The 24,216-nt window shown below is 34.4% G+C and overlaps 2 protein-coding genes across 2 annotated transcripts; one reads left to right on the top strand and one right to left on the bottom strand.

The window, feature by feature from the left end:
* Positions 1–9,582: 9,582 nt before the first annotated feature.
* On the bottom strand, positions 9,583–12,501 carry RpS18 (ribosomal protein S18). Its single transcript, XM_089630901.1, has 4 exons — positions 12,391–12,501; positions 11,861–12,046; positions 11,342–11,443; positions 9,583–9,804 (listed from the first exon to the last, which is right to left on the bottom strand). Exons 1-4 carry the CDS (start codon positions 12,391–12,393, stop codon positions 9,637–9,639), a joined length of 459 nt encoding a protein of 152 aa, XP_089487027.1. The 5' UTR covers positions 12,394–12,501; the 3' UTR covers positions 9,583–9,636.
* An 89-nt stretch (positions 12,502–12,590) lies between these two features.
* Vps52 (vacuolar protein sorting 52) lies at positions 12,591–18,823 on the top strand. Its single transcript, XM_089630900.1, has 7 exons — positions 12,591–12,928; positions 13,007–13,152; positions 13,282–13,849; positions 15,471–15,626; positions 16,066–16,184; positions 16,277–16,400; positions 17,504–18,823. The coding sequence occupies exons 1-7, from the start codon at positions 12,674–12,676 to the stop codon at positions 18,131–18,133; spliced, it is 1,998 nt and encodes a 665-aa protein (XP_089487026.1). The 5' UTR covers positions 12,591–12,673; the 3' UTR covers positions 18,134–18,823.
* The last annotated feature ends 5,393 nt before the right edge of the window (positions 18,824–24,216 follow it).

Raw genomic sequence — 24,216 nt, 5'->3', positions numbered from 1 at the left:
ACTTAGTAATATTATACACTTGTATAAGTTATATTATACACTTAAATAAGTTATATTATACACTTATATAAGTTATATCTTACACTCATATAAGTTATATTTTACACTTGTATAAGTTATATTATACACTTATATAAGTTGAATTATATACTTATATAAGTTATATTATACACTTATACTCGATTTCTTATAGAAAATCGTTTGCTTTTACGATTTTTTAAAAACTTTATTGATATTAATATATCCCTTATTCAAAATGTAACAATGCATATCTTGTGCTTTCATTTTTTAATGAAACTCTAACAATTAATTACAAGTATATTATAATAATACTTACTTAAATAATAAATTTAATGTTCTGGTTCAATAAATATTTAAATCCATAAAGTTTCTGGTAAACGAGCAAGATAACTTTCCTATTATTGCCTGTTGATGATTAATTGCCTTGGCCGTCGATAGTCTCGCATGGCAAGGTATTGGCCATCAATATTGTCATGTCCCGTCAAATTTGCCGTAATCTATGACAATTTCACAACACAAAAACGGACTCAAAAGAAATTTGTAAAAACTTGAAAAATTATTTAAATATCAGTTGTGTTCAAAATCATGACAGTTTTGGTAGCAAGTAGGTGGCGAACATAGGTGCACATAATAAGTAACAGAGCAAGAAGGAAATATATTATTCGCCTGGCAATACTACCGTTGTTTTTTTTTTTCACATTACTGGTTCATGGAAATAATACTCAAGAAATTATACAATTATAGTTCAAGAAATAATAATAAAACTGTGTGGTTTTAATTTGTTATGTTTTGAAATCTGGTAGCTGAGTGAGCAAATGCTTTGGGTCCCCGACCCAGGCATCGAATCTTGGACACATTGTTTCTTCTAACTTAATTTTTTTTTTTTAAATTTTAATTAACTCCACACAGGAGGCCCTGAGGAATATAATTTCCGCAGGGCTCGTGTCATATTTGGGGATGGTGTGTAAAAGGTATTTTTTAGGAGAGCAAGGTGTAAACACAGGTCTCTACAAGTCCTGTGTTGTAGGAGGGAAGAAACACAGAGGTCAGAAAATCGTTCCATAGCCAAGCTATTGAACTCAAGAAAGAGTTGTAGAAACGATCCATTCTCATATGACAAATGTCAACCATGTACAAATCTAATATCCGTAAAGACAGACTAGAATAGGCAATACACGACAATCTTGACCGAAATACCTTGCCAGCAAGAAATTGCCATAAAAAGTTGCTCATTTACCAGAGCCATAATAATTATATTTTGTACTGTTCACACTGTTTTTTAATGTCTGAAAATACTCTTTATCATCTTTAATATTAAATATCATACTTCTGATGCTACTCCTGTTTACACATTGAACCGTTAACTATTTAAAAATTAATATTTCAATTTGGAAAAATAATGTAATATATTCGTTACCAGATTAATTATTACTGAGATTTGGTGTATTAAATCAATTATTAATCTGTCAATTAAAACTTAATGACTAGAAAGCTGTTAAGAAATTATACTGAATGTGTAGAAGTAATAATGTATGTATCGAGCACCAGAGATCTGAATCAGTAGTGCGCAATATTATATTGCTCTTGGTTAATGGTTAGTATGAATAACCCAAATAAAATGTACCCCTTTATGAATACTGACAATAAATTAATTGTTGGATTGTTTGTATTATTTTTTATTACATTTACACTGAATACTAAATAGCTGGCTCAAGTCTGTAGGAGTCAAGACGATTTTGCAACAATCATGCTGACCTCAGCGGCCGCTTAGCTAATGTGTCAGCCATAGATATAATATTAATAATTAGAGTTTATTTCAGAATGTATGCAGATGTAGTGCGATGCAATATATTCCATATTTTAAAATATCAGACAAATAATAAGAATACATAGATAAGCACAAAAAAATGTGGATGTCTATGGAGGATATTCAAACATCTCCCTTCTCCAGAGGGTTATCAGGGGGACTCCATCCAGGCAACCATGGCAGTGATGATAGTGTTATTTGATTGGCGTAGTCTGCGCCATAAGCTTTCCATGTGGTGGCGGAGAAGCGCTCTGAAAGAGTGCACTCGTCTTCTCTACAGGAACTTTTCCATAGTGCTGCGTTATCTCGGTAGGCGGAATAGTTAGCGATAAGCATTAATATAAACGACTTTTAGCTTATGCCTTAAGGGTATGATAAAAGGGTAAGTTTATTTATCAGAAACATAATATATCATTGAAGAAGAAGATAATACTAATAAATCTACATGAAAAAGAACAGGACAATGAAAAATAAAAAGATAACAGTCACAACTAGGAATCAAACCTAGTTGTGACCGTTTTCTTCTTCTTCAAACATATAATATATCATTGAAGAAGAAGATAATACTAATAAATCTACATGAAACAGAACAGGACACAGAAAAATAAAAAGATAACGGTCACAACTAGGAATCAAACCGAGGATCTCGTCTCACCGGAACAGGCTTCTTAACCACTCAACCATTGTGACCTATTTATTAGACGTCATATGTGTCAATATCAAGATTTGTTTTTTTAAAATTATATATTTGTTGTCCCGATAAGACGAGATCCTAGGTTCGATTAACACATTGTAGTCGAGAGCGTCAAACAATAGACTCTAGCCTATAGCGGGTGTTTTCCGCGATTAGCGCAAAAATATATCGCTTCAGCTAAATCTTCACCAGAATGGGCAGACAAATTATAAGACATTTTTGAAGGGTAAAAGAAAATATCAATTAAATATCAATTAAATAAATTCCACTAAAAAAACACGTCTGTTTTGTAACTCTGTATATCATAACTAAAGCACGTGTATATTAGCGCCACTCTATCTTCACAAGTAACGAGTGCCGGGAATACATCCAATTGCTAAACAATTTTTGTGTTATCTCTCATTCAGGAAATGATTATTGTAATAACATCCTCTGGATTATCTCATAAAAGTAAAGGTCCAATGAATTTATAACACGTCATAAAAATATAATAGGTACTCATATTCCCAGTACAACTAACAAACAATCTTTGAAATTTAACACGGTAAAATTGCCTAATTATTGCAAGAGTATGTGTGTACATTAAAGAAACAACGGCTTATCTTTTTTTGTTATATGTGTGTGTAGTTTGTAATGTCTTCAAGCGTTTAGATTAAATAGTAACGGGAAATAATAATAATAATTTTCCTTCCTCGCCTTTGAAGTGGAGCCGGCGTAAAGGGTATTTTTACCCGTCCCGCCGATAAGCACCAGTCGGCCGCGCAGGTAAAAATACCATTCCCGCTCATAGTGTGTTAATAGTTGAGACTGTTATCTTTTTTTATTCTGTGTCCTGTTCTGTTTAATTTAGATTCATTAGTATTATCTTCTTCTTCAATGGTTATTTAACAGTTGTGTAAAGTTTCAAACATGCTGCTAGTAAGGCCCTTAGTGTGTATTTATTTATCAACCGAATAAAACAACTTGTAATAATTAATTATTAAAAATACTAATTTCGGTTGTGACTCTGTCTGTCTATAACTCCGGTTCAATGGTCTTTAAAGCCTTTGTTTTGATTTTAAGAGTAATTTTCAAGATTTTTGTCAAGTGTAGAATTAGTGTAGAATTCATACAAGCGATAAAGTATCTATCCATAGTATAATATTTTTAACAGAAAATATTTTATTGCCTATTTTAAGACTATCTGTGATTTTTCACAGGTCTGCGCTAGTTCTTAATAACAACTAATATGAACTAAAATACACCTTATTTAGTAACTACAGGGGCTGTTCTTCCCTTAGGTCAATTGGCGTTTGATCCCCCAAAATTATAACACAACAATAATAATAAATTATGTTCATCAAAACAACTGGTCTTATTCTTAATTTATTTGAAATGTACCGCGAAATAGCAAAGCTGCGAGCTGCGGCGGCGATGAGCAGTGACATCTATTGTCTCTAATAGAATCTTTGTTTCACATGTCCATATGATTCGCTGGGCCAATTTAAAGAATGTCCCCGGCTTTGGCATCTTCTGTCCCTATGCGCCCCGTAGAATAAACGAGATGGCACTATGTCTTTCATCTAAGTAAAAATTAGGTACCGAAGAAAACTTAGGTCATGGTCGTGAGGGAGACGGCACGATAAATATTATAAGTTTTAAAGGGTTCCATGATAACTCAACACAGTGACAATTCAACACTCTTTTAAAAAGTGATATAAAGTCAATAGAAACGATGAAAAATAAAAAAAATTTAAACCTAACTTAACCTAATCTACTTAACCCAGTTAATAAAGTTTTTGTTTCATCGCTTTCCATGAATTTATATAACTTTTTAAAGATGTGATGAATTATCATTTTGATGATTTATCCGGTCACCGTTTTAAAGCAGTGGTGCCCAACCGGTAGCTCGAGGGCACCTGGTAGCTCGCGGCCTGTTTTCTAGGCGCCCGTGAACAATATTGGTGAAATAAATTAAATAATCAATAGCTAAATAATCACACCTTAGTTTATTTTTGTCAAAAATCCATTTATCGAAAGCGATGTTTCACAACTAGCTTCGTTGATGGAAACCCATTGCTTCGTTAACAAAGCGAAAGCTGAATTAGAAATTATTACACTTCGCAGTGATATCATCTTTAATAGCACAGACAATTGAAGCGTCGAAGTGTTCACTCTCATGGACCCTGTTAAATACAAAAATGTGAGTAACTGTGCTCTCATCGTTAAAGCATTTTTTGGGTCAACATATCTATATGAGCGTGCTTTTTCTCAACTAAAAGTAATTAAAACCAAATACAGAAGTATGTTAACTAACGAACACGTCAAAAATTGTATGATTTTGGGTTGCACAGAAGATTACCAACCACACTTTAAGAAGCTTTCTGAAAATATGGACAGCCAAGTATCGCATTAGTTTTTTGCTGTTCCGGTCTATTCTGTTTGAAGTGCAGTAAGTGTTAACATAATAAATAAAAAGCGGAGTAATTGTATAATGTAGTTTCCTTTATATCACTTATGTTTTTTTATTAACTCTGCGGTGCCTGCGTGGTGTATCGGGATTTTCAACATAGACCTTGGAGCAATACCAGTTGGGCACCACTGTTTTAAAGAGATGGTAACATAAAAATATGCCGGTTTTTCATTTTAAACGCTTGTCATGTGTGGAACAATCGTTGTTTTTCAATTGGACAGTTCGGGAAAGGTTTGGAATAATTCTTTATTTTGTTATCGATGTAGATTGAAGCCAAAGAATAAAACAAAACAAGAAACGTAAAAGATCACTGTCAAATAGAATCGTAATTCTAAATTTAAATGGAATTGATAAACATCGCATCTCTGCGCCGCACGGAACCACCATACTCTTAGCTTCGCAACCAGTATCTTTGGATACTGCGGACCGGCGTTTTAAACACTTATTTTATTTTCTTTAATGTTGTGCACAACTACATTAAAACGTATCCTATTTAAAATAATTTACCGTAAGTACATGGATTGTGTAGTTATTTCCAATTTACTTTAAGGCGATGCCGTACGCAGTAATGCAAAATAATGTGTTTTTGGTTTGAAAATTTGGTCGCCTAGAAATGTTTCAGATGCTTTAATTAAATACTGCAAGTAGAATACATCTTGGCCTTTGAAATAATCGAGTATTTTTTAGATAAGTCTTTTTATAAGCCCAGAAAAATATAATGTATAAGGCCTATGAAAACTGCTTTAAAGTTCAAAATCTACTACTTACGAACCCATTTTCGGTTATGATTTTATTGTATAATGTGGCAAATTAAGTTTATTATAAAATGATCGAAAATAAATTAAATATTTATGCCTGAACATCCACAAAATAAAATAAAAGGCACTTTTTGGTCTTTTTTTTTCTTGCATAAATCAAAACAGGCAGATGGTGTTAAGCGGGAATTTAAACCTTATCGCTATGTAATGGGCTGTTATTGATAGCGGCTCGATTTAAAATATTACACGACGTAGTGCATCGCCTTAACATAATATTATTTTGAGTAGCGGTCTCATGACGTACCTACCTACAAATTGATATAGATAATAATATATGGGCATTTTTCTAATATCAGATATAGTCATACATTTTTTTCAAATAACCTACAACGCCTGGATCCCTAGAGCCGCCTCTGAGTAACTATCACCAATCCCAGCACTACCGCTGATGTGTTTAAACTTCAATGCCTTCTCTCGATCTCACCTGTGTGTCAGCACTGGAAATTCCTTCACCCAGGTGATAGGCAGCCGCTGGTGAATTCTATGGATCAGCATATTAGCGGACATTGGCTTCTTCAGTTTGGTAGAGAACCTCACGTAGGGTGCGTCCATACTCGTTTATTAACCTACTAAGTACCATACTGATGCGGGACTAGGTGATGCAAGCACACAACGCTCATTGACCGCCTCAAATCCAGTATGTAGATATGTATAATGGACAAATTACTTGTTTTTGATAAAAACAAAGACAAAGCTGAAGACATTAGTAAGATATTAGGTAAGTACCTTTAAAATGCCATTTCCATTTTTTTTAAATAATTAATTAAGGACAGGTTGTTTCAGAGAATTTGAACAATTCATCAAATTTCACAGGACTGTGAAACTTCTATTCAAGTTCTGTTATTATTTCAGTTCTATCAAGTAACTGGCCTATAATAATAGGCAGAGTCGGTCAGTTTCTAGCTTTTTGGAGAGTACACATGAGTTTGAGTTTCTTAAATGTAAAATATGATTTAGGATTTTCATGGTCAAAGTATTTTTATTATTTGTTTCTGAGTTTCTTAAATGTAAAATATGATTTAGGATTTTCACGGCCAAAAGTATTTTTATTATTTGTTTTTGGGGTGTTATGCCGTGTTGCGCTAACTCAGATGGGCAGATGTGCCATGATGATGGACACTGTAACTTTGTCCAAAACGTTGGCTAAAGAAGGAGTTAGTGCAACACGGCATAACACCCCAAAAACAAATAATAATTTTTTTTTAAATGTAAATTTTAAAACAGAAGTTAGTGCGTAGGAATAAGTTCTTGTAATATTCTGGGTGGGGAGGTGCATATGAAAAATTTTTAAGCTCTGTAAAAGTGGTACAAAAAGTAATTATTAAAGTAATTTTGAAAAAACAACCAACATTCTCTTCAGCATCATTGTTCAAAATTTTCGAAGTACCAAAAATTGAAGACCTATATAAAAAAGATGCAATATTACAAATATATAAAGAAACTGTAATAAAAAAACTTAAATTTAACTCATCCTTAAGGCATAATTTTAACATCCAAATTCCTCTATTTTCAACTCAACAAATGCACAATAATTACATTTACAAAGGCATAAGATATTTTAATAGTCTTCCCGAAGAAGTGAAAAAAATACCAGATTTTATTTTATTCAAAAAAAAGGTCAAATTTATCTTTAAAAAAATTTAATATCACCTTTCAAATGTTATAACTTCAATTCATGTTACAACCAAAATTAACGTCGCAATCCTCTTTTAAGTTTATATTTATTGTACTGTATTATGTTAATTACTGATATAAACATGAAATAATTGTGAAATAACTCCTACGCCAAGCTCAAGAGCTAGCACTCTTCATTGGAGTAGAATTTCAATAACATATGTTTTTCACTATTACCTAATTTTATGTACAATGTAACAATGTTATAAGTTAAACAATAAAACAAAAAAAGAATTAAAAAAAAAAAAAAAATAAATAAAAATAAAATTCTGTACGCCGTGAATGTGTTTTATGTGTAAATATTTTTTAGGTGTAGGCAGAGGATAGACTGCCACACAACCTTGTCTTGGCACACACACCTTGCTTTACAAATATTCATACAACGCCTCATACATACGTCTTCTATTATTCTAGCTCCTGACCAAACTCAAGTATTCCTCGCGCAATCCTGCTTATACCATTCACATCCGCAACATGTATCTTAACCGTTTTTCACAAATTTGTCAGTGTGATTTTATTATTCTAAAGAATATTTGCAAGGGTAAAATCGATGGTAAGAAATTATCACCGTTATGTTAAAAATGCATTCTTTGTAAATTTATTCAAATGTTTGTCAAATAAATGAGAAACAAAGTACAGTTAGGACGGGTTGTTTCGGAGAATTTGAACAATTCATCAAATTACAACGTTCATTTTCGGGTTCTGTGAAAGACTTATTCAAGTTCTGTTTTTATATCGTTGTAGGCTAGTTGCTTGACAAAACTGAAATAAAAACAGAACTTGAAAAAATCTTTCACAGAACTTGAAAATGAACGTTGAAATTTTATGAATTGTTCAGATTCTCCGAAACAACCCGTCCTTAGTATTGCATTTGTTCACAAATTAAATTTATTTAATAAGATGCCCCACTGTGTAAAAAGCCCTGGAGTGATTTTTCAGGCGACCGACAGGCTTCGGTTACATTCTTCACAAGACCAGATGGTTGGGAACATGCGAATCGAAATGAACTATGTATTACAATTTATACAAATACAAGCAGGGGTACCCCTTCAGAACATGCGGAATTTTTTAATCATTAGTATGGGGGAGGTTAATATAAATGTAAAAGCAACAACCGACGCCGGAAACACTGGGAAGATTCATAATATGCTGAGGGTGGCCACACTGGACCGGGTGGAAGGGTAGCTAGGTTCTCTACCCTTGGTGGGCAGTCTCTTCTCGACGCAATCTCTGACGAATACGCATCTCTTGATATCACCCGCGATTTTCAAAGTGTAAATAATACACGAACTTCCAAAAGTGTCCAACACTTTAATTTAACCCGTTATATAAATATGAGCAGCTGACAAGAGTCCCACTTGTCCGAAGCCAGTGTGATTATGGCAACCCAATTGAGATTGAATGGAGTCAGGAGTGGAGAGAAAGATATGGCTATGTATTCAGTTCTCATCAGAGTGATACTAAGATTGTCTATCACTCGTAATGAGGTTAGATTGTTTTTCATTGCTAACAGATAGACAATTTACATATCTTGATACATAAACATACATATTGACAGCCTTAAACCAAAGTTTTGTGTTCTATTAAAATCCTTCATTCCATTTGGCAGAATTGTAGTATTTTTTTTAGATTTCACTATATGCAGCCGGTAGCAACAGCTAACAGTAGACCTTGTTTCTTGTTACAAACAAGGGATATAAATATTTGTGTGCGTTACCACATAATCCTAGATATATTCTATATGGGATTGCATGGCAAGCGATAGTGTGAGATAGGCCAAGCCCACATATTCCTCGTGTGTAATAATCTTGATTACGGAGTGCATGAAAGTCACACACACAATTAAAAAATATTCTCGCATTTTGATGGAAATCAAACAAATTAATAACCATATTATGTTATCACACCATGAATGATAAAATGCTCGATTCCATCAAAATAACATTAGAGAAGACAAGCGATTCAGATGTTCAGTGCAAAACCACAAACAGGAATAAATTGAAGCATATAGGAATGAGCTCCAGGTTAAAACCACAAGAGAACTCTTTGAATGTTCCATAGAATTTATGCAGAATAAGGAATACTTAATAATTGGGTTAAATAAAAAGAATCTCAGTATGGTGTAATTTTTTTTTGTATTTTCCTTAATTTATCGTACAAATATTGTAGTTTACTTCTTCTTGGAGACACCGACGGTTCTTCCTCTCCTGCCGGTGGTCTTGGTGTGCTGACCTCGCACACGCAGACCCCAGTAGTGACGGATGCCTCTGTGGGCGCGGATCTTCTTCAGCCTCTCCAGATCTTCACGCATCTTGGAGTCTAGTGCGGATGAGGTGAGCTAAGAAAGAATCATAATTGTGTTAAAGAAAAAACAACAACGCTGACATAATTTAAAAAAATACATAAATAAGTTAGGTTAAATGACACAAAACAGTAAACACATCATCACTGACATTACGATGATTCTATAGACATTTAAGGGAATGAACATAATTTAAAAATATATAGAATCTGAATTGTATTTTACTGCAACATTACGCGTAGTAATTTTTTTTATTAAAGTTACCGAATTCCGCCTCACACAAGTGCAAATATAAAAAATAATAACATTTGATTTAAACTTAATTACTACAAGAAATAACTATTTACGTCGGGGAGATGAGAAACATGCACAAAATATGTTCTTAGTTTGGGTTATTTCTATAACTTAAGGGTATTTTTTAACCATCAAAATTAATTCGAAAATTTGAACTTTAACCTGTTGAAGGTCCGAGCATAAAACAGAAAAATATTAGTGGAACCTAAACATATTATAATGTTCACATGTTTTCCAGAGACCCACGGACATTCCACTGGTTAATGCATCTTTTACTATCTCTCCAAATATAAATAGTTGTTTCTTGTAGTAATTAATTTTAAAACAATATTTTTTTTCTCAAATATTGCATATTAGGGGTGAGGCGGAATTAGGCAATTTTACCAATATTTTTATGGTGTAAATGAATATCATAATCTATATTGCTTGTTTTTTTTTAACCGTTTTTTAAAATAATACATCACTGAAATATTTTTTTTGAAATAATCAGTGGTAGTTTTGTTAGTAATATTGTCGAGAACTAGTTTCACATCACACACTGACCCCTTTGCTCCGTGGCCAGACCGAGATCTGCCCCTCGGTAGGAGGGGGCCGCGAGGCACCACTTCACAGTGGGATAGGGGCATTGCGTGACACTTACAAGCCAACTCTCGTTGATCTAGGGCAAGCTAACCAGTCTGCAGGACAAGATGTATCCAGCAGGCCACATGCTGCACAAATTGTTAGTAAACAGACATACACAATCATTACACCAGACATTAGACGAACACAACGATGGACGGGTCATTTCTAAGCTATAATATAAACATAATCGATAATGAGTGGGTATGATTGGATTGATTCTAGAAACGAAAATAATCTACTTTATACAGTAACTTAAAGGGTGTACAATTGTTTAGAATTTTCTGGCAATTCTTAGAAATACAAGAGCACACAATCTCATTTATTGACAGTATTGTGGAACAGATCAATTGTAACCCAGTAAGTTTTCACACTCAGTTTTCTTATGGACCTGAATGTGTATTTGTGTGTACATGGCCATAACTGACACTATATTTTGTGCACAACACACCTTAACTTGAAAATAATTGCAAAATACTGAAATTTAAACATTTTCAATTGAATTGAAAGAGAGCACAACTCAAACTGCAATTATTATGTTACTTTCAAAGAATGTAGTTTCTTGAATAAAATCTACTTTGGGGCTAATCTAGTGAGCTACAAGTATGATTTGTGATTTAGTTTAAATTAATGGTTTGGGGAAAAGAAGGTTTAATACCTGTGTGTATTTGCCATCAACAATATCCTTTTGCCTGTTAAGGAACCAATCAGGGATCTTGTAAATACGGGGGTTAGACATCACAGTGATGATCTTGTCCACCTAAAAGAAAACATATTTCATCAGAATATAAATCAAAAACAGAATGAACAATATGAAATGTATAAAAATAGAAAGTTTGATTGTCCAATCAGATCGAATTTAGCTTCAGATTTGTATCAGTCGGCAATTCCTATCAAAGAATTAGGATCATCATTTTGGTATTTAGTTATTGTCTCATCAATTCGGTAGTATGTGAAATCTAACCGTAATAATGCTTTGACGAAATTGTAGGAAAGTTAAGAGATCACCTCAGTTGACCTCAAACAGGCAGTTATGGAAAGAAATTATAAGTTGCCACAGCAACACATTTATTTGGCGGTCGCATTTTATAACCACACCGAGTCGCAATAATAAAAAATTGGGACATATTCGATATAATTTAAGTCATAAGTGGAATTACAATGGACAGTTACTAACCTCTTCTTCGGTGCATTCACCAGCCCTCTTGTCAAGATCGACATCGGCTTTCTTCAACACTACGTTTGCGTAGCGCCGACCAATACCCTTGATGGCGGTCATGGCAAACATCACCTTGATCTTGCCATCGATATTCGTGCTGAGAACACGAAGAATGTGTTGGAACTTCTCCGGAATGACAAGCGACTGGAATAAAACGTTTTGAGGTTAGGAAGTGTTTTCACCATATAAACAAACATAGTGATGATGTTTCGAGTAGTCACAGCGAATTACAACGTCAGCCACGAGTTACGGAAAAGAAAACGTTAGATTTACATCAATTTAATGGATTCGCCGAAAACATAACGAAATATACACGAACGGCATGACAAAAGTTTTGACGTTTACGGAGGTTTGGTAAACTGGTAGAAATACAGCACTTTATTTAAACTAAACATATTTTAAAAGTTTTTAAGATATCGATAAATCGTAAATAGTGGCAGATGACGCCGATAACAAGAAACAAACGTTAAAACTACATATGAACCAACCATTGTCGGGCAGGCAACGAACGAAAAGAAGTAAAGGGAAGCGGATACGATTTTGTTGAACCTCAATATTTCTTTTAACTTTGAAGATGATTGGCTAGCGAACTAACCATTATTTTTCGTCGACCAATGATATGGCTTGAATTTCGTCCCGAACGCGATAACCATAGAAACATAGAAAATGATGTAAATGTATATTGTCGATGCCTGTCAAAGTGACAGCTCAATGGTTGACAACTAACAGTTACAATATTTGGTACACAAAGTGTCGTAGGAAACGTTAAATATGTTTGGAAATAGTGAGGTCATGGATGATGATCTCCACAAAAACTTGGAAGACGATGAGGTCCAAAAAGTTCTTCGAACTGGTACGGACCTTAGGGAGTATGCCCAACAGATTGACTCCGAACTTAAGATAGCAGAGCAAAAATCCATACAAGACTACTTAAAGGAAAGTGAAAATATTGCCTCTTTGCATACCCAAATTGAAAGTTGTGATAATATACTTGAAAGAATGGAAACAATGCTTTTGTCATTTCAGGTAACTCCAGTTCATTTGAGATCTCGTACTAATTTTTGATAACCGTTCAAAATAACAGCTTTGTTTTTTTTTTCTCAGAACGATTTAGGAAGTATAAGCACTGAAATAATGACTCTCCAGAAAAAGTCTGTTAATATGTCTGTACAGCTTGCAAATCGTCAAGCATTAAAGGGACCTCTTTCGTCTTTTATTGAGGATATGGCTGTTTCAGAGGCACTTATTATGTGAGTTTTTATTTTTATTTTACGAGTAAATAATAAGAATTCACAACTTAGTGAATGTTCATTTGTAAATTGTAACTCTTATTTGAAAGGTTATTTAGAAGTCTCCAATGCCTTTTTCTTTCTTTTCAGTGGTATTATGGATATTCCTGTGACAGATAAAGAATTCATGGTACAGTTGATTAGTCTCAATCAAAAAATAAATTTTGTAAAGGAACAAAGTTTCAAAGAAACACGGTCAGCCAATGACGTTAAAGACATTTTAGAAAAGCTTAAAATAAAGGCAATGGCCAAGATACGAACTTACCTCTTGGAACAAATCTACAAATTTCGCAAACCAATGACAAACTATCACGTACCGCAAAATGCCATGCTTAAATATAAATTCTTCTTTGAATTTATCTTAGCTAATGAAAGAAACGTGGCTCAGGAAATATGCAACGAATACATTGACACTATAAGCAAAGTCTACTTTTCATATTTTAAAACATATACTTCGAGACTAAATAAACTGCAGTTCGAAGAAGCAGCGACTAAAGATGACCTCATGGGGGTGGAAGACACGGCTGCTAAAGGATTCTTCCACAAAACAACCCTGAAGAATAAGAGTACTGTGTTTACAATTGGAAACCGAGGAGACGTGTTAGCGCAGCAGTTAGAAGCACCGATCATCGTACCACACGCACAACTAAAAAATAAGGTAATAATTGAAGAAATTGGGATAAAAACCTCAAAGGTCCACGTTTTACCAAAATTTTTCAGTTTGTCTATGGGTCCATACAATGGTTCTTGTTAAATATTTATAAAAAAATCACATGTCATTCAAATTGCTGTCAAATAGATGGTACTTTTGTACAAACAGCAATAGTCCACAAAATTAGTTTGAAAACTGGAAATTATTGGCCCAAAGTGCCATTAGATTGCTTTTTACCTCTGTGTGGCACTATAATCACTTACTCTTTGACGTTTGTGAAAACTTTTCATAGTAAAATCTTTTGTAAAAACGGCAAATAATTTCACCGTTGAATTTTCTCTAAATATGTAAAAGAACAAAGTTGCTATCCGCGTCTGTCTGTTTGCGTGCTTAGTTCATCTAAACTACGCAACGGATTTTGTTAGAATTTTCACTATCATTTAGAGAATTTATTCCGGAAGGTTTATATATATAATACATGCATATTATAATTATAGAAAGTAGAGAAAAAAACAATGTTTTGGAAACAAGTCGTAAAAAAAATATTTTCGGGTGCTTACATTGCTTACTTGTGTGATACATCAAAATAATGTACTACGAAATTGTATATCTTAAAATAGTCTACAGAAAAGTCCGCAATGGTCTTAGTCTATCTCCCAAGGATAACCCCCAGCAACGTCGGGTACCCGTCAGCTAGTTAATTAATATTTATTTATACATATTTAATTCATAATATCTGTTAACAATATTCAGTGCTTAAAAGCTGAATTTATGATTTATTATTGAAAAAAAACATCAGTAGAACCATGTTATTCAGTTTAAATTCTCACCTGAAAGATAATCCATTTGTGAAATTGAAGGTTTTTGTCCCAAGGTCTATTGCAATGCATCAAATTTTTTCATACTGTCCTATTCTTTCAACGACTATTATAATCCCATCAAACTTTGCCTGTTTCTCTATAACCCGGAAAACTTTTCCGCTGCTTGAAAACAATGTTCCTAAGCCAAGACAATCTCTTATGATGTACAGCCTTTGGCCAGGGCCGGTTCTGTGCAGGTGGAATTGGAGCAGTCCACTCACTTGCCAAGGAATTTGATAATAACCTAACACAGCACCCCTGAGGTTATTATAGCCAGGCTCCATTTGGTTCAAGGCCGGCCCTGCCTTTGGCATTCTACTCCTTTAATCACCAACTAGTTATTATTGTACATGTTAACCACTCGAGTGATTGGTGTCATATATATACATTAATTATTGAAGACAATATTAGCGATTCTTAAATGAAAATTCGTAACAGAAAAATATGTCACATCGCTAATATTGTCTTCAATAATTAAATATTACAATTAGAGTTTTTACTCATTAAGTTATTCCAAAAATCACATAAATATTTACCATAAAATGTTTTTGCAAACTATATGATATGCCAAAAATCACTTAAGTAATAGTTGTCAGGATTATAGTTTATAATATTATATTTATTCTCTGTACAGTCAGTTTGACAAGTGATAATGTGTAGCAGTGGCTTTTTTCTGTCAGAAAAAAGCCACTGCTACACATAAAAAGAGGTTTGTAAATAATAAAAAAATATAGGTTCTTATTTATAGGATGTTCATTTTATTTCAGTACCCATATGAATCATTGTTCCGAAGTCTCCAATACGCGCTTGTGGATAATGGATGCCGGGAATACTTGTTCTTGGCAGAACTATTCCATGTCAAAGGTTCACAGGCTCAGGAACTCTTTGACAGAGTACTTGGGAGAACATTGTCTTTGATGATTGTAAGTAATTTATTTTGTTATTACATTATTTTCTTTTTTAATGTGAATACTGCACAAGAGTCCCAACTGTTCTCAACCGTCTGAAGCCAGTGAGACTATGTCATCCCCAATTGAGGTATTTTGTGAGGATGAAGGTATTGGGGAGGGGAAGAAGGTGGGAAATTACCTATCTATTCTGATCTGGTCACCAAAGACGGCTAATGCCATTTCAATTCTAAATGGTTGTCTCTCACCATTTAATTTTTAATTAGTTGTGAAACAACACAAATTATGAAATAAAATTTACTTGCGCACGCCGGGATTTGAACCCTTGACCTTCAGATTCTTGGTCAAGAATCTTACCCCTCGACTACTGAGGCCGTCTTATAACTAAATGATTACATTCTACATTCTTGTTGCATGTTCAAATTGATTTTATGTTGAAATGTTTATTTTACAGAAAACAATGGAAGCCTATGTGCTGGAATGCTACGATAGCATAGCCTTGTTTTTAAGCATACAATTAATTTTAAGATATCAACTGATGTGCCACAAAAGAGCCGTACCAGCCTTGGATAGGTAAACAAATCAAATCAATGATTTTTTTAACTTCATTCAAAATTTTCAATGCAATTTCAATTTCGTCACTAATTTAAATGTTATGATTTCAGGTACTGGGATTCATTACAATCAGTTATTTGGCCACGTTTAGAATATGTCTTTAAGTTGAATATTCAAAGTGTGAGGGATTGTGACCCAACAAAGTTTGTGAATAAAGAAATGGGACCGCACTATGTAAGTTGAACGATTATACTTTTTTTAATTAGTTTATAAAGACAACTAACTAATGGGAAGTTTACACAGTGCTTTTTTGTCCAGTTTACATATGGGTCATATTTTCATTTGGATAAGGGATGAAAAAAAGGATGTGTTCTATTTTGGTACTGATTTTCGTACAATTTAAGATGGCAGACATTATTTGACAACTGTTGTCTGTTATTGTTTTACTTAACTATATTATGTGGAAATGTTGCATGTTTATTTAGTTTTGTATTAAAAATATTGATAAAAAGTTTAACCGTTTGAGTGCCAAAAAAATGCATACAGTTGCTTGTAAAATGCCACCAAAAAAACATTATTTTTTATGAAACTATATATTTTTTTAAAACCCCATAAATTCTTTGAATTTTCAAGGATTTCGATGATTTTTTCGGTGTTTTATTAAAGAATATTGGTTTAGAATCACGCGGAGGAGGATCCCGAAGTCCAGGTGTTTCGAAAAAATGAGAATTTTACGTACAGACGTACGCGCGAATCAGAACACGACTGACGCAATCGACGGAAATCGACGATCGGCAATCTTCGTTAAAACACGAATCGACGAAAATCGACAATTGGCACCCAAACGGTTAAATACAAAAATAAATTTAAAATAGAGAGGTGCTTGGGAGCACTTAATAACTGGCCGCTACTGGTTCCGATATAGTTTCTACATGGGGATCTGTATGAAAAAAAGCATTGTGTAAAACTTCCACTAGCCATTGTTTGTAAGGTTCATTAAACTTAACAATCAACACCTGAACACGCAAATATATATATCACATTTAAAAAAAAACCATTACAATGCAGTTTTGCACTGTACGAAAATCAAACTCATAACCGGGCAATAAAATGTCACCTTCGAAGACTATTACACTGCATAAGCTGTTAATGCACAACTTGCTTTCATATAGCTTTGCTAATAAACATGTTTTTTATACACAACTTATACAACTGATAAACAACCATTTACCATACATTATTGGTTGTTTATCAGTTGTGTAAAATTTAAAACAAGTTTATTAGTAAGGGGAAAAGTGTTTATTTTATCTTTTACCATATAATTGAAAAAATTTCAGATAACCCGGCGTTACGCAGAGTTTTCAGCAGCACTAGTGGGTCTGAGTGAACAATTTCCGTCGGAAATATTAAGTTCTTTGTTGCTGGCCCTTCAAGATGAAGTCCACTGTTTTATACTACGCATGGCCGCCATATTCCCGCAGAGGGCTCACCAGCTCATATTCCTGATAAACAACTACGACATGGTACTGGGGGTGCTTATGGAGCGGACCAGAGACAACTCCAAAGAAGCCGAGAGCTTCAGAGAACAGTTGCAGGCCCGGAGCAATGAATATGTAGAGGAGATATTAAGTCCACATTTCGGTGGATTGATGCAGTTCGTCAAGGAAGGAGAACAAATGATAGAGCGGGGACAGTTAGAACAAGTAAAAGCCCAGGAAAGGAAGAGTCTCGCCCTCGTCGCTTCCTTCTCGGCCGAGTGGAAAAAGCGATTAGAAGTTATTAACCGCGAAGTATTACTGTCGTTCCCTAATCTCGTCACTGGTTCAGGACTGCTCCAGCTAGCTTTAACCTCACTCGTCCAATATTATCACCGCTTCCATAAACTCTTGACGCCGAACGCGAGAACACAATTAGTCAATATTCATGTCATTATGGTAGAACTGAAAAAATATAAAACCAACTATTAAATTTGTTTTTGATGCATTAGTTAGTTAATTATGTGAATTTTTAAATTTCCAGAGGATTTGAAATCCATTTTTAGTGACCGTGGCAATATGAAGTTGTGTTCTTTTAATTATAAGGCCTGTTACGTAAACGTGCCTGGAGGTTGAGAGGTAAAAATGTCTCAATTATACAGACACTAAGGTCCAGATGATGAGATTCACGTCAGTCGGCAAAAACTGGCAACACTCGGCAGAATTGTGGACATGCTTTTCAACAATTCATATGGAATCCGTTACATGTCAAGTTGTGCAGTTGAAATATCAATGCGTTTTGCAAGTGCTTCTCGTGCATAGATATCCAAGTACATATTTAATTAATACTTTGTCTTGAAAACGTTTATGTACAGGATCTCAAAGACAATCTCTAGCCTGTTCATGTTGTGATATATCATACTGCATTTTACCTCTCATACTTACTCGGGTTATTGGTGTGAATGGCCTACATTAGCACTGTGTAATATTATTACTTTAAGTTGATATATTAAGTTTTAGACATTCCCTTTTTTCATTCTGATATCAACTTGAAATTATTGTATTATGTAACATTTATCATTGTAATATATTTATTTAATTGACAATCATGTTATTCTTTCAATAAACAACATATTCTTATACTTGTTGCATATCGGGAATTGAATACATTGAAGTCTAAGTCCAGGCAAGTAACAAAAACAAGTAACTTTAGTTGCGGTGACAGTTAGCAACCATTTGAAAATTCGAGTCTCCCTAGTGTCGCGTCACCTCGTGTGCGCACCTCCATATAATATGGATTTTGATGCAGCGACGCAACTGTTGTTCGCCAGCGTATCTTTAAGATTACTATTAAAAAATCAGGTAAATATACAGAAATTAGGGAGACGCTTAATAAGCAGATTTGGTTTTAAAAATACTTTTTAGTAGTTATAAGTAACTTCTTACAGGCAAATAATTTTAAAGAGGATGTGTTTTAATGCAGTTGTGCACACCGATAGTGTCAAAAGTTTCACAAACAAAAATTGGTAAAAAAAGTAAGAGTTTGAAACACCTGTCCGCAGTATCCACAAATGCCCAAAGATACTGGGTGCGAAGCGAAGAGTGTGGTAGTTCCATGGTGCGACGTTTATAAATTCCATTTATATTAATACTTGCGATTCTATTTCACAATGATCTTTTACGTTTGTTTCATTCTTCAACTTCCTAACAAAAACAAAATTATTATTTAAGTATATTAAATTCTTTTATCCATCTAGTACACCACTAAACAAGCAAAGGTCTCTTCAAACTGATTTACCTGTAACTACTCGTAGATTACGATTTAAATGTATAACATCTGCTTAGGTTAGGTAAGGTTGAAAAAAACAACTTTTTTTTTTCTAAATTGAGCTGTTTTTCTAAAGTGATCATATGTAGTAATCATTGAAATTATCTATTTCTTAATGTGCAATCAAACTAATGTGAAAATTTGTCACAAATTACATCGATAACAACATAAAGAATTATTCCATACCTTTCCCGAACTGTCCAATTGAAAAACATCCATTGTTCCACACACAGCAAGTGTGTAAAATGAAAAACCGACTTATGTTTATGTCGCCATCTCTTTAACATATAATATTCATCGTGGTGTCTCCATCACAGCCATGACCTAAGCGTCCTTAAGATTTCTTCAGTGTCTATTTTTACTTTAGACGAAAGACATAGTGCCATCTCGTGTATTCTATGGAGTGCATAGGGACAGAAGATACCAAAGCCGTGGACATTCTTTAAATTGACCCAGCGAATCATATGTACTTGCAATTGTAAAGTTCTATTATAGACAATAGATGTCACTGGTCATCACTCGCCACCGCCGCTCGCAGCCCTGCGTTAAAAAACCAATTGACTTAAGGAAACCACCCCTGTGATAAACAGTGGTTTTTCTGTTAAAAGTGTTTTTTAACTGTGTCCCTATTTTCTGTATATTTACCAAAAATCATTTCTCTGAATATTGCTACTTAGAATATATATTGTTATTATAAATATTATATAAGCACATTATCCAGTAAGACGGTACAATTTATAGAAACATAAATTTGCAAAAAAACAAAATATTACAAAAAAAGACTAGTGCACCGTGAAAATTTAGCATTGGCAGAGAAGAGTCAGACAGAAAGCCTTTCACCGCTGTGACTAGCACTGAGCAAACCAGTTGTCTAGAGGTGCTATTAGGAAAGGACAGTCAGACAGAAAGCCTTTCGAACCGCCCCTGTGATACACGGTGGTTTTTCTATTAAAAGTGCATTTTAACCGTGTCCGTATTTTCTGTATATTTATCAAAAAACATTTCTCTGAATATTACTAGCTACTCTAGGGAAACTACTTAGAGTAAAAACCAGTAATCTGTAGGCACTATTAGGAAAGGACAGTCAGACAGAAAGCCTTTTGCTGCAGTGACTTCAGTTAGCACTGAGCAAACAAACGAGTCATCTAGTGGCACTATTCAGAAAGGACAGTCAGACAGAAAGCCTTTTGCTGCAGTGACTTCAGTTAGCACTGGGAAAACAAACGAGTCATCTAGTGGCACTATTCAGAAAGGACAGTCAGACAGAAAGCCTTTTGCTGCAGTGACTTCAGTTAGCACTGGGCAAACAAACAAGTCATCTAGTGGCACTATTCAGAAAGGACAGTCAGACAGAAAGCCTTTTGCTGCAGTGACTTCAGTTAGCACTGGGCAAACAAACGAGTCATCTAGTGGCACTATTCAGAAAGGACAGTCAGACAGAAAGCCTTTTGCTGCAGTGACTTCAGTTAGCACTGGGCAAACAAACAAGTCATCTAGTGGCACTATTCAGAAAGGACAGTCAGACAGAAAGCCTTTTGCTGCAGTGACTTCAGTTAGCACTGGGCAAACAAACGAGTCATCTAGTGGCACTATTCAGAAAGGACAGTCAGACAGAAAGCCTTTTGCTGCAGTGACTTCAGTTAGCACTGGGCAAACAAACGAGTCATCTAGTGGCACTATTCAGAAAGGACAGTCAGACAGAAAGCCTTTTGCTGCAGTGACTTCAGTTAGCACTGGGCAAACAAACAAGTCATCTAGTGGCACTATTCAGAAAGGACAGTCAGACAGAAAGCCTTTTGCTGCAGTGACTTCAGTTAGCACTGGGCAAACAAACGAGTCATCTAGTGGCACTATTCAGAAAGGACAGTCAGACAGAAAGCCTTTTGCTGCAGTGACTTCAGTTAGCACTGGGCAAACAAACGAGTCATCTAGTGGCACTATTCAGAAAGGACAGTCAGACAGAAAGCCTTTTGCTGCAGTGACTTCAGTTAGCACTGGGCAAACAAACAAGTCATCTAGTGGCACTATTCAGAAAGGACAGTCAGACAGAAAGCCTTTTGCTGCAGTGACTTCAGTTAGCACTGGGCAAACAAACGAGTCATCTAGTGGCACTATTCAGAAAGGGCAGTCAGACAGAAAGCCTTTTGCTGCAGTGACTTCAGTTAGCACTGGGCAAACAAACAAGTCATCTAGTGGCACTATCCAGAAAGGACAGTCAGACAGAAAGCCTTTTGCTGCAGTGACTTCAGTTAGCACTGGGCAAACAAACGAGTCATCTAGTGGCACTATTCAGAAAGGACAGTCAGACAGAAAGCCTTTTGCTGCAGTGACTTCAGTTAGCACTGGGCAAACAAACGAGTCATCTAGTGGCACTATTCAGAAAGGACAGTCAGACAGAAAGCCTTTTGCTGCAGTGACTTCAGTTAGCACTGGGCAAACAAACAAGTCATCTAGTGGCACTATTCAGAAAGGACAGTCAGACAGAAAGCCTTTTGCTGCAGTGACTTCAGTTAGCACTGGGCAAACAAACGAGTCATCTAGTGGCACTATTCAGAAAGGACAGTCAGACAGAAAGCCTTTTGCTGCAGTGACTTCAGTTAGCACTGGGCAAACAAACGAGTCATCTAGTGGCACTATTCAGAAAGGACAGTCAGACAGAAAGCCTTTTGCTGCAGTGACTTCAGTTAGCACTGGGCAAACAAACGAGTCATCTAGGGGCACTATTCAGAAAGGACAGTCAGACAGAAAGCCTTTTGCTGCAGTGACTTCAGTTAGCACTGGGCAAACAAACGAGTCATCTAGTGGCACTATTCAGAAAGGACAGTCAGACAGAAAGCCTTTTGCTGCAGTGACTTCAGTTAGCACTGGGCAAACAAACGAGTCATCTAGTGGCACTATTCAGAAAGGACAGTCAGACAGAAAGCCTGTCGCTGCGATGACTTCATTTAGCTTTGGGTAAAAAAACTATTACGAATACATTCTACACTATTTAATGTAAGTTAATTCCCACAAAAACAGCTTGACTTTGTATGCAGAGAAAGGTTCCAAACCCAACAAAGTGAAGGCATTAAAAATACTTTTTTTTCATTATTACATACATATTATGAGTATATAGGATGCAGAATTAAAATACAGTATGTTTACTGTTCGTCCCATAGTGGAAGATTCTTGCAGTTTCAACCAGTGATTGAATTGATTAATTAAATTAATTGATTCAGAATCGAGAAGTCACTTCAATTGACTTTAACCCTTTTGTCCTATTCTCTCTTCTTCCCATCACCTACTTTCCTTTATCTAATAATATTCCCCAGTGGAATTATTGTGCAATGTCAAAAAAAAGACATGATAAAATGAAAAAATGTTTTTATTTAAAAGTTCTCGATTTATTGTTAAAACTGAAATTGAAATATTTATTGAAAAACTGAAATATTGTTAAAACTAAATTAAAACTGCACTTTTCCTGTAAAGGTTTTTGAATAATGATGACTCGGATGGAAAAAAACAATGAATAATTTAAGCTTAACAAATTTAGCTACTATATTTATGAATATTTTATAGGCAATATAAAAAATATTTTAGCTAAAAAAATATTACAGTTTTCATGATTAAAAATACCTTATTCAATTGCAGAAACAAGTAGTGCAACTATATACCAAAATATACAATAAAAGTTGTTAATATAACAACTTTTTAAACATTAAATACACAAATGGAGTGGCGATTTCAAATATAAGACAAAAACAGCCCTTACCCAAATACATTTTACTTTTTCTCAGCAAGTTTTGAAAAATATTAAATTCCATTTGTTAATAAAATCCGCTTGTCTACGCAAGCTCTGTTCAAAATAAAAGCTTAGTATTGTAAACTGGATAACGAACATAATCAATTTCAGTAATAATTTTTTGTTTTTAAATAAATATTTAAATTACATTTTTTTGATTAACAATACATTTAGACTCGAAACTATTTTACCATCCAGTATGTAAATATGCACCGATTAATATTCATTATTGTTAAACACTTATCCTGTATTAAAAGTTCTAATATTCTTACAGTGGACTAAAAAAGGTACTGCTGTAGCAGAAAAAAAACACTTATTTTACAGCTGAAAATCGTAATTGTTAACCAGTATGGATCAATAGAATCATCATCGAGCCATAAGACAATTACTAAGGACGGGTTGTTTCACAGAATTTAAACAAATCATCAAATTTCAATGTTAATTTTCAAGTTGTTATTATTTCAGTTCTGCGAAGCAATTAGTCCATAATGATATAAAAACATAACTTGAATTGGGACTTCACACATCTTGAAAATTAACTTTGTAATTTGATGAATTGTTCAAATTGTGTGAAACACCCCATCCTGATAGTTTAATGCTGAAAATAATCATATGAAAGAAAATTATGTATGAACATAAGTAGGTTGTTATTACATATTGCTTTCCTGTGACGACTTAAATATTATTACTTAAGCTTAAAAAAAAAATGTCATGCTTAAAAATACCTGTCTTATTGTAATGTCATTCATTTAGACGACACAATACCCTAAAATAAGATCAGAAACTTAACGATGTAAGTGAAGAATGCATCTACAAAAATGTGAGCCGCGAGCAAACCCCCGTTTTTAGAGCCTTGCATCATCTTAAGATAACTTATATTCAAACTTATAAAGAATACAAAATCACATTCTCCCAGCAGAATCAGCTTGATGATGAATCGGATTTAGTGAAGAAATATTGACTTTG

The sequence above is a fragment of the Hesperophylax consimilis genome, chromosome 4, assembly GCF_061612785.1.
Source record: "Hesperophylax consimilis isolate HC1 chromosome 4, BYU_Hcon_1.0, whole genome shotgun sequence".
NCBI classification, from domain to species: Eukaryota; Metazoa; Arthropoda; class Insecta; order Trichoptera; family Limnephilidae; genus Hesperophylax; species Hesperophylax consimilis.
Note: the sequence above shows the minus strand (reverse complement) of the source record. Positions and strands in the feature narration are given on the sequence as shown.

Bases quoted from the DNA above. Each gene is read 5' to 3' on its own strand.
- RpS18 (XM_089630901.1), bottom strand. The intron at 11,444-11,860 runs GTTAGTAACTGT...GTTTTCTTTTAG, and splicing joins GTGAATGCACCGAAGAAGAG to GTGGACAAGATCATCACTGT. The intron at 9,805-11,341 runs GTATTAAACCTT...ATTCTTTCTTAG, and splicing joins TTGATGGCAAATACACACAG to CTCACCTCATCCGCACTAGA.
- Vps52 (XM_089630900.1), top strand. From the start codon at position 12,674: ATGTTTGGAAATAGTGAGGTCATGGATGATGATCTCCACAAAAACTTG. The intron at 13,153-13,281 runs GTGAGTTTTTAT...CTTTCTTTTCAG, and splicing joins GTTTCAGAGGCACTTATTAT to TGGTATTATGGATATTCCTG. The intron at 15,627-16,065 runs GTAAGTAATTTA...TTTATTTTACAG, and splicing joins GAACATTGTCTTTGATGATT to AAAACAATGGAAGCCTATGT.